Here is a 13,975-nt window from a genome sequence, read left to right as displayed (position 1 = left end):
ACCTCACTCAGGTTTTTCAGGTGAGGGGCTTGCTCACTTCCTGTCTCCTTGATTCTGCCTCAGGATTCATGCGCTCTTGAGAAATAGGTTATTGGCTTTTTAAGGAGAAAATTTATTATTACTGTTTGTTTATGTATATGGGCATTATATATATATATATATGTGTGTGTGTGTGTGTGTGTGTATGTATATGTATATGTATATACACACGCACACACACACACCATTTGCATGCTTACTGCCCGTGGCGATCAGGAAAGGGCATCAGCCTCCTGTAACTGGAGTTACAGACAGTTGTGGACCACCATGTAGGTACTGAGAATTGAACCTGGGTCCTCTGGAAGAGCAGCCAGTACTCTTAACCACGGCACCATCTCTCTAGCCTGAGAGATGTACAGTTTTATCTGTACATTCCTAGTGAAGGTACCAGATAAAAATCTTAAGGACACAGACTTTGTGTCTCTCAGTACATGGGAAGTGTTTTTTTTTAAAGAGTCCTGGTCAACAATTCCAGTAGACTGGGATCAGCCATCCACACCATCTAATGAAGCTGTCAATGGCCTTACCTCTCTCTGTTCAGTGTGTCCTGGTGGTATCTGTGACCAGCAAGCCCTTCTTAAAGTCCTCCTCCTGCAGCCCTGGGCCTGCTGTCCCCAGTCTTCCTGCTTCCTCACTCACTTTCTTCTTGGGGTATTGAATCTCCCCTCTTTCCTCAAGGCTGTCCACTCCTCCCATGGTCCCCGGTCAGGTGACACTGGGTGTTGGTGATAGTTTTGACTGTGTTGCTTATGTCTACCTTTGCTGACTCTGAGCTGCCTGGAATGTTTAAACCTGGCCCTAGCAATTCTGTCCAGTTCTGTCCCAACCTCTTCTCATAGTCATAGTAATTGAGCCCAAGATACCCATTGATGAAGATGTGTCTTCATTGATTAAGAAGAAATCAGTACTGTTCGTCCGGTGTCAGCATGCATGTGCACACGATTGGAGAAGACACTGTTGATGCTATCAGGTGGCCTGAAATCTATTGGGAAGTTATAGTAAATATGTATCAGAGACACACCTATTGTGCAAGAGGGAACCCTTTATGAATTGACAACCTTGTGCCAGTAAACGTGTGCTCTCCAGATTAGGGCTGTCCACCAGCCTGGTTTAACCTGTACCAAACTGAGTCAGACCTCATTTTCAGCTAAATAAAATACAGAGGGTGGGAATAAAGTAATACCACAGCCACATGGCAGCTTAGGGTCATTAAATTTTAACCCTTATTTTTAATCAGACCTTTAGAATCAGTCACTGAAATTTTCCCTGCAATTTCAATAAGAGAAAAATAAATTTCACTGGATGTGATGAAACACACCTATAATTTCAGCATTCAGGAGCCAGAGGCAGGAGGATCCTGATTTTGAGTCCAGCCTGGTCTGCATAGAGTTTTAGATCTGTCTGAACTGAGTATCAAGACCCTGTCTCCACAAAGCTGGCCTTTGGGAAGATGGCCTGGTAGAGCTGTAAAAGAAAAGAAAGAAAATTGTGACTTCAGGAAACCGCTTTGTGCGATGTGCTGGCACACATATAATCCACTCAAGAAGTGAAGGCAGGGGGGTCCGGAGTTCAAGGCCAGCCTCAGCTCTGTAGTGAGTTTGAGGCTAGCCGAGCTACATGGGGTCCTGTCTCTCAATTAAAATAAACTGTTCTGCCGCATGTAGTCGCCATTCTACTATCCCAATTTCCTCTGCCAGTTTTATATTTTCTTTCTGTGAATTACTGTGATCAATCTTTGAGATAAATGTGGATAATATTTATGTATACATTTATTTTTAGAAATTTCGAGATTTCTTTAACCAGAATGAGACCAGTGACCCAGCCAGGGATACCTGTGTGACCCTGACAGTGGAAGGGCGGACATTTCCAGTGGATATCTTTTACCTACAAAGGTCTGGTAATGCTTGCTTCTTGGTGATGATGATATGGGACCTTGTCTGTCATGCAGAAGAATAGGGAGTATCATCCGCCTGCAGCTTGGCAAGGGGTATTGTGCAGTGCCTGTTATCCATAGAATGCTCTGGAAGCTAGATCAGCATTACTGCTGAATTTAGTCTTGACTCTCCTGTGCAAATGTACATACATCTGTGGCCATTAACTCAGTTGGAGAGAGTGAAGTAGTAGGCTAAGGGGAGGTGGTTTGGCAGTCTTCTGAACGAGAGTTCCCAGGGTGCCATCAGTAAGGGAGGCACTGCTCAGTCCCGCCTTTTGGTTGTTTTCATCCTTAGCAAGGTCATCTTATTAGCAGGGGGCCATCTTGGTTGCTGTGCCTAGTTTCTGGGCCTGGTCCAGTGCCTGATAAATCCAGAGAGTTGTAAACTTCATCTTTGAGTCCTTCCAGCTGGAGGAAGGTCTGCCGTTTCTGTTCACTTAGCCCTTGGGTTCTGGCCAGGGGAAGATGGATGTGCTGTGCTGACTGGTTTATGTCAGGTTGACACAAACTAAGGCCATCAGTGGTGGGGAACCTCAGTAAGGAAAATGCCTCCCTAAACTTGGGCTCTAGACAAGCCTCTAGGTGGTTTCTTAATTAGTCATTGATGGGGGAGGGCCCAGGCGAGGCCACCCATGGGTTGGTGGTCCTGGGTTCTGTGAGAAAGCAGGCTGAACAAGCCATAAGGAGAAGTAAGTAAGCTGTATTCCTCCATGGCCTCTGTATCAGCTCCTGCCTCCAGATTCCTATCCTGTTTGAGTTCCTGTCCTGATTTCCTTCCTTGATGAACAGTGCTGTGGAAGTGTAAACCCTTTCCTCCCCAACTTACTTTTTGTCATGTTGTCTCATCATGGCAATAGAAACCCTAACTTGGACAGGGGGCTGGGCTGGCCCAATTTCCAGAACATTCTAGTTTCCAGAATTTTTATTTCTTAGCAAATATAGCTGAAACAATTGTCTGCATGTAATTATGTATAGAAGTGCTACATTTAATATTTTTTCTTTCTTGTGCTGGGGATTGAACCTAGGACTTTACATATGTTAGGCAAATGCTGTACTATTGAGATATACCCTCAGTTCTTGATTGCTGCACTTGGAAAAAAAAGGACATTTATTTTACTTATCCATATGCTAATTACCTGCTGGGATGGCCCAAACTAACCCTGATGAGGTTTGGCTGCCAAGCTATTGGTAATTGGAGCTGTGAGTAATGAATGAGCTTGTTCCAGTGATGAGCTTTTTCTTCATCTGTTTTTTCCAGTCCTGTTCCAGATTATATCAAGGCAACTGTGGACACAGTGGTGAAAATTCACCAGACAGAGGGAGATGGAGATATACTAGCCTTTCTTACTGGCCAGGTAACTCTACCCAGTCTCTCTAAGTAGACATGTTAAGGCAGTGCCAGAATTAAGATGAGCCCTGTTCTTGCTCTCTGCGTAGACATGTTAAGTCAGTACCAGAGTTAACAGAGCCCTGTTCTTAGCCGTTTGTTTCTTTTCTTCTCTTTTCTTGTTAAATTACACACAGATGTTTTGCCTGCATGCTTCGTGCTTTAGGTGGTCAGAAAATGGTGTGAGGTACTCTGGAATTGGAGTTACTGATGGTTGTGAGCTGCCCTGTGAGTGCTGGGAATTAAGCTTAGGTCCTCTGGAAAAGCAGCCCGTGTTTTTAGTTACTAAGCCATCTCTCCAGCTCCTTGTGTCAGGTTTAATTGCATTTCATAGTGGCTAAACTGCATAAAAAATTGTTGGTTTGATGTCATTGTCTACCATCTAGATTTGTCAGGGGGTCATTAGTGCCTCTCTATTCTGTTCATATAAGGTTAATTGCATTTTAAAATTTTAATTTTATTTTATGTGTATGTGTGTGAGCCTTTGTGTATGTATATGTACTATGTGGGTGCATGTGCCCATAGAGGACACGAGGGTTCGGATCTATTGGAACTGGAGTCTCAGGTGATTGGGATCTGCCTGTTGTGGTAACTGAACACAGGTCCTCTAAAAGAGCAGCAAGTGCTCTTAACGTCTGAACCACCTTTCTTGCCCCAATGTTTTAAATGTATTAGCTGATTTCAGAATAAATCAGGTTTTACATCAAAGGGGCTGTTTTGTTTGCCAGTATTGGATGTTGAACTAGGTACATTGTGCATTTTGCTATCCCAACCTGTGGTCAAAAAGTTGGGCACCCTTTCCCAAGTGACTTAACATTAGGAGTGTGGGTCCTTTAATTTGGACATCTTTCCAGCTCATTCTGCAGGCAGCTAGTGACCACATAGTGGAAAACAGCCAAATAAGCTGGAACACTCTTATGGTTGTAGTTCTGCTCAGAACTAGCTCCAGTCACAGCCTTTTCCACTGCCAGACATTTCCCATAGTTAGTAATCTTTTCTCAGGAATGCTTACCATGACTTCATAGGCTGCAGCTTGTCCGTCTGCACAGAATGTTCAGCATGCCCGTGCACATGGAATGTTCTGTTTGCCTTAGTCCATAAAAGCTGTGTATGAATAGTCATTTAAAAATTATGTGTAGATCTATGTGTAGTGAGTGCAGATGCCTGTGTGGAGGCCTGAAGAGGGCATTGGATTTCCTGGAGCTGGAGTCAGGCAGAGTGAGCTGCCTGACATGGGTGATGGGAACAAAATCCGGTCCTCTGCAAGAACTGTACAGGCTTTACCACTGAGCCAGCTCTCCAGTTCCTTATTGTTTCTATTTATAGGAACTTGTCTATAGCTACAGAAGGTTTAGTCTTATTAATTGTCCAGTTACAGGGTTTCATTCCTTTGATACTGTTATTTGGTAGCATTGGGCAGTGGCAGCGCAGCAGCTGCTGAAGGTGGCAGAGTTAAAGCCTGTATGCCAGCATTTGTTCTTTCAGTGTGTTAGCATGACCAGCTTCTTTGGTTTCTGGTTCCGTGTTTAGGAAGAAGTAGAAACTGTTGTATCCATGCTGATCGAGCAGGCGCGGGCTCTGGCTCGCACTGGGATGAAGAAACACCTTCGGGTTCTCCCCATGTATGCAGGACTGCCTTCTTTTGAGCAGATGAAGGTGTTTGAAAGGGTGTCACACAGCGTCAGAAAGGTGAGACTCCTATTGCTCAGTGGTGCTTGCAGCCATTTGTAATCACACTGACTCCCCTTTGTCATGTCCTGCTAAGATGCTTTAAGTATATGTATGTATTAGTGTGTGTTCATGTATGTGTGTATATGAGCATTCATGTGTGTAAGCATGGACGTGTGCCACAGTGCATATGTTGAGGTCAGAGGGCAGCCTTGAGTGAGACAGGGTCTCTTGCTGCCAGGCTAGGTGGCCCACAGATGCTGGGGTTTTCCTCTCTCTGCCTCTTCTCACTGTGTTAGTTCTGGGATGACAGGCACATGCTACCCTTCTGGTTTTGTGTGGGTTCTGGAGACTTAGGGCCTCACACTGGCACAACTGGCATTTTGCCCTCTGAGCCTTCTCCCCAGACCATTTTATTTTTATAGTTTATTTTTATTTTGTGTGCATTGGTGTTTTGCCTGCATGTGTGGCTCTGGGAGGGTGTCAGATCTTTTGAGTTATAGACAGTTGTGAACTGCCATGTGGCTGCTGGGAATTGAACCCGGGTCCTTTGGAAGAGCAGTCAGTGCTCTTAACCGCTGAGCCATCTCTCCAGTTCCCCACCTGATTATTTTTTCAGTTGAAGTGAACTTTGCTAGACAGGACTTGTCTTTCAAATCTGAGGTCCATGTTTCTATACAGTAGGTCTAAAAGTCCATAGTAGGTAGTGTGGTGTGAGGTTTCTAACCCTGCTCAGAGAAGTTTCGGCCACTCTGACGGTAATTACCAGAGCAGCTTACTTCTTGGAGCTTTTCTTTGTCTGCCTAATACTTTTCTCAACACATTATTACCTTAGCCTCAGAGACTGTCATGGTGGATTGTGGTCAGTCAGAACAAGATAAAGTTACTAACAGCGGTTCCTAATCCAGTTTGCCTTTAGAACCAAGTTTAAATCAGTTAAGTGTTTAGCCCTGACATTAGGCTGAGGATGGGTGTGGTGGCAAGAAGCATGGGATGGGAGGAACCAGGAGCCTGGTTTCTGCCCCTCCTCCTTTCTCCTTTCCTAGATGTGGAGGTCACGGCAGGTGGCTCAGGGTGAAGCAGGTGAGGGACGGTGTGGGTCTAAGGACCCACTCCCAGCTTCAGACGTTTTGGGAGGGAACAGTCTGAACCCGCCCAGTCATGCGCGAACTGCACTCTGCCAGTCTACAGGCTGGGGTTTCACCCTTGTTATGCCTTGCCCTAAGTTATTTAGCTTCAGATCTCAGATTTCCTAGCTGTAAAACATGTAATTAAACATTTTTATTACATTTATTTATGTGGTGTGGGGCAGGGCACATATGTGTCATGTGCATATGGACGTCAAAGTATACTTATGGGAGTCAATTCTTTTCTCTTACTATGTTGGTTCCAGGGATTGAACTCAGGTCCTCAGGTTTGACAATAGGTACCCTTACCCACTGCACCATCTTCCCTTGCATCATCTTCCCTGCCTCAGCAATAGCTTATACTATAAGCTATACAGTAGTTTATGCCATAAGTATAAGCTTATACTATAAACTTGGTTAGTATAAAATTGTAACCCTCTACTATATAAAAGTAGTAATATTTTCATAAAATGGTTTTATAAAATGTGAAGTGCTTGAAAAAGGTTGTGTGTGTTTTATATATCTGTTCCCAGCTGCATCAAACCCGGCAGGGAGAGCTGGCTGGTATGCACAGTAGCCAGAGACTGCTGCACTGCACTGTAGCAGAGACTCCCCCACACCCCGTCGCCCACGCTCCTTGCACAGTGGCTGTGTTGGCACTATCTCCTTCCTGTGGCACTTCTCTCTGGGTCCCTATAGGATTGGCCAGTTCTGTTAGTAGGTCTCAGCTCACGTTCATCTTTCTGGGATGTTTTCTCTGGACAGTAATGTGAAGGGGAAACTTTGTTATACTATATAATGTGTAATATATACTATGTAGCATATAATGGCTGTGCTTTCTCCCCAGTACCTGCTGCTTTCTGAAGTTAACTGCCTGATAGAGGTGCTTCTGCTGTAGACACACGGGAGCTTGAACTCTTAATCGGTGCTTGGTCAAATGCGGAACCTTAGACATAGTTGTGTGAACAAGCAGATGATATTTCTATACAGTAGGTGTGAAAGTCCAAGGTTGTGTGCTTGTGAGGCTTTGTGCAAGATGACTGTTTGGTTGCATAAGAGAGCAAACAGACATTAAGAACTTACCATGTGCTCAGTGGTAGGTTCTAATCTCTATGTTTGGATCTTCTCCCCTTGACAACACTGGGGGAGGCGGTGGCCACACTGTGTAGATGAGGAAGGAGAGCTTGGGAGCTTGAGGGAGCTGTGTATGGTTCTAGAACTGGATCATTTCTACCTGGCGTGGTGACTCCTTAATTCCTCCCTCACAGCATAGTGTTTGAAATATCAAAATATCTTAGGGTTTCTAAGTTTATTTAAACTGGAAAGAACCAACCAGCTTTCTTTCTCTTTTTGGTAGGTGATTGTGGCTACCAATGTGGCAGAAACTTCCATCACAATCAGTGGCATTGTGTATGTGATTGACTGTGGCTTTATGAAGCTTCGCGCCTACAACCCCAGGACAGCTATTGAATGCTTGGTGGTGGTACCAGTGTCTCAGGCGTCAGCCAACCAGAGGGCAGGACGTGGTGGGCGCAACCGCTCCGGAAAGTGTTACCGTCTCTATACAGGTGTGGATGGTGTTTCTTAACAACTTTGGATTTTCTTATAGTAGCCTGGGCTTTGGAGCACAGGGCAGAGCTTACCATAAAATCCAGCTCTCCCTCCTGGGTGTCCCCACCACTTCCTTCAGAGGCTGGCTCATTGATCCCGCACTTGCCTACCTCCTCTCTTCTGACCTGGTGTTGGGCCCCTGTCAGAACCCAGCACAGGCTTTGTATTTCAAGCACTGTCTTCCTCACTTCCCCTTTGTTTAATGTGCTGTGCTCTTACCCCGAGACTCCTGAATCCAGTGGCACCTCACATCAATCCCCATTTGTCTTTGCTGAGTTGCCCTGAGAGTCATTCACAGACAACAGATCATTGGCTCATTCTCATCGTGAGCCATGCTAGGTTCTGAGGTGCAGAGTGGAATTCTGGTAGACAGGCCTTCCTGGCCCCTAAGAAGTTTTCCTTTCTGCCCGCCGATGCTGGGGAGCACAGGTACCGTGAAGCTCCAGAGCTGCTGGTCTCTATGTCTCTTTCACTGGGAGTGGTACTGAGACCCCACCACAAGCCTTGCCTCTGCATACACCTTCCGAGCGTCCAGATGGAATTTTCAGGTCATTAATTCCCTCCTCTATCCAGTATCTACCTACAGTTTGCTTAAGAATCTGAGGGCTAAGGACTGCCATGTATTTCTTTTCCTGTTACCATCATCCTTATACAGACATTGATGTATATCTGCCCCCTCCCTTTCTTCTGTGGGGTATGGAACTGAGGACCTCACTACCTTTGAGCCTCACAACTAGGCCTTCTTTATTTCAGCTCGTCATCAGGGCCTGGGGACCTAGGGCTCAGTAAGCCATGGACTGTGGCTACATTGTGGGTGGTGTGGTGGTAGAGGCAGACCCAGGAAAAGATCACCATGCCCTGGAGTGAGAAGTGACTGTAGAGGAAGGGAGCCGCTGAAACTGAGAGGGTACATTCTCCCCTGCGGGGAGCTGGGGGGCAGGGAGCATTTCATAGCCCAGGCAGTGTTTGAGCCTGGTCTTATTGGCAGCCCAGGCTGTCCAAGTGGAGCGCTGGGGCACTGGAGACTGGTTTCAGAACACCAGGAGAGGGACACGTGGGACGACTGAGTCCATTCATCATTTACGCTGTTTCTCTTAGGCTCTAAGGGTTGGTGGTGCTGGGTATAAGTGTGTGTGGACATGAGACATGTAGAGAAACCTTTAATTCTTTGAGGAATTGCATAGTTGTGGGTATTAGGAATTGCGTGTTTAACTTTTAAAGGAACTCAAGTTGTTTTATTTTTGAGGCAGGGTCTCTCTGTGTAACCCAGGCTGGCCTCAGACTTGGAGATCTCCCTACCTTTGCCTCAGAAGTGCTGGGATTTAAAGATTAAATGGTGTACCACCATTCCCAACAACTAAAATTATTACCTTTGGTTCTATATAATTTTTTTGCCTGCATGTATGTCTGTGCACCACATGTGTGCCTAGTATCTGAGGAGGTCAGAAGAGGGCTTTGCATGTCCTAGAATTGGAATTACAGATGATTCTGACCTGCCATGTGGGTGCTGGGGAGCTGAACCGGGGTCCCCTGCAAATGCCGTCAGTGCTCATAACCACTGAGCCATCTCTCCCGCTCCAACTCAAATCATGTTTAAAGTTGAAATGGCTACGCTCATCTCACATGTCAAGGAAATCATGTGCTAGGACATGGACTAAAGCTGGACAGGTGGATTTGGGTGAAAGGTCACTGAATCCTCAGCCCTAGCTGCTGTGCATGGGTGTGGTTGGGAAGGGCCCGGAGCAGTACCCAGTGTGTTAGTACCCAGCCTTCACATTCTTGGCTGAGTTTTCAGATGGTGCAGCTGTGCCTTACTCAGATCACTTAGTTTTCCAGAACCTTCCTGGACTTTTCCTCAGCTCCCCTATTCTCACATTCTAGTGGGTTCTCAGCTGTACTCGGTTCTTAGACATGCCCTCTGTTTCCCACTTCCACCACTTCCACCTTCCATGCCTTAGGCTTGTCTGCCTTTGCCCAGCAGATCCTCCTGATGCTCATGGCAGCCCTGGTGGAACTTTCCCCAGTCTCTGCTTTCCTCTGTCCTGAGCCTTCATGGTCCATGGGAGGAGCACCTGCTCCTTGTGGGGCTTGTTTTCTGGTCTTGATCCAGGTCCTTCCTGCCTCTGACACTTTTGGGGGCACTGCCTGTGGCTTAGGCCTTTGCAGCTTCCGCGTGCCATTGCAGCTTCGTCTCTGAGCATCTTCTCAGTAGGGCCTTGGCCAGTGGTGCTCTTGGGGAATGTGGTTGTCCTCGTAACAATACTATATCCACAATGTTCTTAAAACTAAAGAACTTCCTTTCCTTCTATTGTCTGCCATCTAGAACCTTCCAGCTAGACCCGTGTGTTTGGCAATTCATGTATGTAGTCCATGGCCTTTCTGAATGTACACAAACAATGATTTTATGCCTTCCTTTCTCACCACCCTTTGGTCTGGTTTTTATAAAGTCTTCCCCTAATTCCCTGTTCTCTCCCCTCTACCCCCATCTCTCTGCCTTGGGGTGCTTTCTCCTGTTTGAGGTCACCTTATGTTCTTGTGGGACATGCAAGTACAGGATCCTGGGTGTGATGCTGCATTTGGCTGCTGGATTTAAAAGCTAGGTTTGTACAATTTCTGCTCTTTGTAATTAGGTCCTTTGTCAGATTCTGGTGGCAGTTTTGGTGATTTATTTTTACATTGTTCTTTGCTTATTTGTGCTGTTCTTGCTTTCTTGACATACTCCACCCTAAGCAGAGTTGATAGTAACTGGGCCTGATAGTGATTATGCAGATGCTTGCTGTTTTGGTTTAGTACTTCACTGATAAAAAGACATTTGAAAAGTATCATTCTGTCATTCTGAAGTAAAGTAACGTGCCCCCCCCCCTTTTGTTTTGTTTTGTTTTTCAAGGTAGGTTTCTCTGTGTAGCCCTGGCTGTCTTGGAACTCACTTTGTAGGCTGGCCTCGAACAGAATCCACGTGCCTCTGCCTCCTGAGTGCTGAGATTAAAGGTATGTGCCACCACCGCCTAGCCAAGTAACATGCTTTTTAAAGGGGAATATTTTGAAGTATAAATATATAGGTGTACACACACACACACACACACACACACACACACACACAAAGAGGTATATATTCATATATATATTCATATATTTTCCAGTATTTTTCTTATAGAATGATCCTTTCTAGACGTAAAAGCAACTTTGTGCCTTAGTGTTGTGTGTCTGGCCCCAGAACCACAGGGCTCTTGCTCGAGGCAGAGAAGGAAGACTGCTGGCATATGGGGGCATCTGAGTGTCACCTTTGATCTGTTTCTGATTTCCTGTTCTTAGAGGATGCCTTTGACCAGCTACCTCAGTCCACCGTCCCTGAGATGCAGCGCAGCAATTTGGCCCCTGTCATCCTGCAGCTGAAAGCCCTAGGGATCGACAATGTCCTCAGGTTCCACTTCATGTCTGTAAGTCCTCTTCTGGCTGAGGAGCTCATGAGGCTATGGTCTGAAGACACTGATTGGGCACGCCATCTTTTTTTCTTCCCCACTCAGCTAAGACACCCGTGCCACTTGGTCCTGTGCGGGTTGTGGGGCAAACCTGGTGGCCAGGAGAACTGGAGAAATCCAGAGTTCCTCTTCCTCTGTTGCTCCTGTCCTTTCTTCTGGGGGAGAGACAAGTCAATGAGAGTCACAGGGCAGCTTGACTAGTGCTCAGGGAGACAATGGAAGGGGCCTCCAGCCCCGCTCCTCCTGAATGAGCTGTCACCAGATCCAGAGGGTGTGAATGGGTCTGGCTGTAGAGTACCACGGCTGAGGGAGCTCAAGGCTTTGGGAGAGACTCTGGCTCATGGTATCTCCGGTGATTTCCTTAGGAAGGTGTCGGAGTGGAATTTTTGGTCCTCTGTGGACTCCTGATGCATGGCTGCCTGGCTCTGCTAAGGTCTCAGCAGCATGGCAGCCTGACTGGGTGCTCCCATTTCACCACTGTTCTCTCTTGGTGCACAGATGTAGTGGTGGCTGAGTGGGAAAGGTGTTATATCCATCCTTTTTGTTGTTTCTCATGCGGGAGGTTTTTTTAAAACTTTATTGGTCAGTTTATTTTTTATCCTTTCTTTTTTTAATTTTTAAAACAATCTTATTTTACATACCAATCTTAGTTCCCTCTTCCTCCCATCTTCCCACTCCCCTCACCTTATTGATCACTGTATATTTCATATAGTTTTTGGAGCTTTTTATCTGTTACGTTTGTTAGTAATTTCCTGCCGACTTATAGAAGAACTGACTTCTTTGTAGAGTGTGACAGTGGTGGAGTATTGTGTATTGACCCCAAGTAATTACCCTGGAGCTTCTGTGAGTGCAAGAGCCCGGAGATCATAGAACAAGGCCGTGTGCCCACAGGCCCCGAGATGCACTAACATGCCGTTTTGCTGTTCTGCTGCTTTCTCACAGTAGATCTCCAGATACACGAGCTCTCCGCTGAGCTAGTGTGTACATTGCCTCTCTGAAGAACGCAGTGGTAGCGGAGGGAAGCTTGGTTCACCAACTGCATGACTTGCACAGTGATTACAGTGATTCCTTGGCTCCCCTGGATATAACCAGTCAGGTGTAGGTTCCCACCGTCAAGGTGATATAGGCGGTCACTAGATCTTGACTAGGCTTGACTTTGTTCTTTGGTGAACAACAACTAAAAGGCCTCAGTTTAGCTTCTGACCCTGCATGGAGTGCTGCAAAGCCTTGCTCAGATGTCCTTTTTTAATTGTTACTTTCCTCATCTGTGAAATTGAGTTAAATCACTCCGATGCTTAAAGTGCATTTGCTGCTCTGCAGATTCAGAGGAGAGGCAGTGCAATCTGGAATAGTACTGTTAACTGGATTACTAGGAACCGCGTCCCTAGAAGGGACCACTGATGCCTGGCACCCAGAGATGCTCAGCGAGGATTTTAGAGGGAAGGACAGAGGTGGCAGAGGTGTTGAAAGGCCCAGTGTGAGATGAGCCTTGTGCACACTCTGCAACATCAGCGCTCTCTACATGCTCAGCAATTTGAACATGTTAATAACTCATCATGGTGAGGCCTGGGCAGTAGACGCTAGTACTCCCCCTGTGCTTCAGGCTTTGCAGCTCCCAGTGTATGAGAAGGCTGAGGGGAGCTTAGGGTAGTGAGGGGTGGTTTAAAGTAGGGACTGTCTCCAGTGATGGAGTGGGATGAGGAAGGGCAGCTTGAAACGCTGAAGGTATGAAGAAGGCACTGCTAAGGATGCTGCAAAGGTGGGAGGCACATTTTAAGGTACCAGCAGCATGGAGACTGGGCCGACAGGGTGTAATAGAGAGAGAGTGAGCCAGAATGATCACATTTTTCAGTTCCTAGTTGAAGAGAGACTAACCTTGGAGGACTTTGATGTGTTTTGCAGCCCCCGCCAGCACAATCGATGGTTCAGGCCCTGGAGTTACTCTATGCTCTCGGAGGTATGCCTATTTCTCATGTGTTCTCTTGTATGATAGTAGGTATGTTGTTGGTTCTCTTTTTGGGGGGGTGGGCACCAACCAGCTCTGGAATAATCACGCAGAGGCTGATTCTTTGTTATGAATGCCCAGCCTTAGCCTAGCTTGTTTCTAGCCAGCGTATCTTAAATTATTCTGTCTACCTTTTGTCTTTGGGTTTTTACCTTTCTCTATTTCTGTATACCTTTCTTTACGTCTCACTCTGTGACTTGCTGTGTGGCTGGGTGACTGCTCCCTTATGTCCTCCTCTTCCCCTCTTCTTGCTCCCTCTTTTATCATCTCTTGCCAGATTTCTCCTATTTAATCTCTCTGCCTGCTAGCCCCACCTATTTCTCTCTCCTGCCTAGCTATTGGTCGTTCAACTCTTTATTAGACCAATCAGATATTTAGACAGGTAAAGTAACACAGCTTCACAGAGTTAAACAAATGCAACGTAAAAGAATATAACACGTTTTTGTGTCATTAAGCAAATGTTCCACAGCGTAAACAAATATAGCACATCTTCAACTAATATTCCACAACATAGGTAACTGGATTCACATTAGAATTTTTAGAGTCTTTAGGAATGGGATTGGCCCTCCCCATGTGCATAAACTCTTTAGTGATATTTACTCCATTGAAATGGAAATTAGATAAAAGTAACTCATGGCCAATATGATAATTTACAAAGCGTGGCAGGAACTGTGGATAACCGATGAAAGGATTGGTATTGGCTCAAGTTCTCAGCACAGAGGAGAC

General features: G+C 46.0%; 1 protein-coding gene across 2 annotated transcripts in view; it reads left to right on the top strand.

The window, feature by feature from the left end:
* Window positions 1-13,975, top strand: part of Dhx35 (DEAH-box helicase 35) — a 60,759-nt gene that overhangs the window by 30,304 nt on the left and 16,480 nt on the right. The window contains exons 9-14 of one of the 2 annotated variants that reach the window (XM_041670406.1): window positions 1,819-1,931; window positions 3,231-3,327; window positions 4,890-5,048; window positions 7,512-7,722; window positions 11,078-11,202; window positions 13,147-13,201. In XM_041670406.1, coding sequence (XP_041526340.1) covers window positions 1,819-1,931; window positions 3,231-3,327; window positions 4,890-5,048; window positions 7,512-7,722; window positions 11,078-11,202; window positions 13,147-13,201 — 760 coding nt within the window. The remainder of the gene's footprint in view (window positions 1-1,818; window positions 1,932-3,230; window positions 3,328-4,889; window positions 5,049-7,511; window positions 7,723-11,077; window positions 11,203-13,146; window positions 13,202-13,975) is intronic. The other variant, XM_041670408.1, reaches the window with a different exon arrangement.

Source organism: Microtus oregoni, unplaced genomic scaffold (genome assembly GCF_018167655.1).
Source record: "Microtus oregoni isolate MIOR12 unplaced genomic scaffold, Mior012 000020F_ref0000438, whole genome shotgun sequence".
Classification (NCBI taxonomy): Eukaryota; Metazoa; Chordata; class Mammalia; order Rodentia; family Cricetidae; genus Microtus; species Microtus oregoni.
The sequence above is the reverse complement of the archived record's forward strand: the minus strand, read 5'-3'. Positions and strand labels throughout refer to the sequence as shown.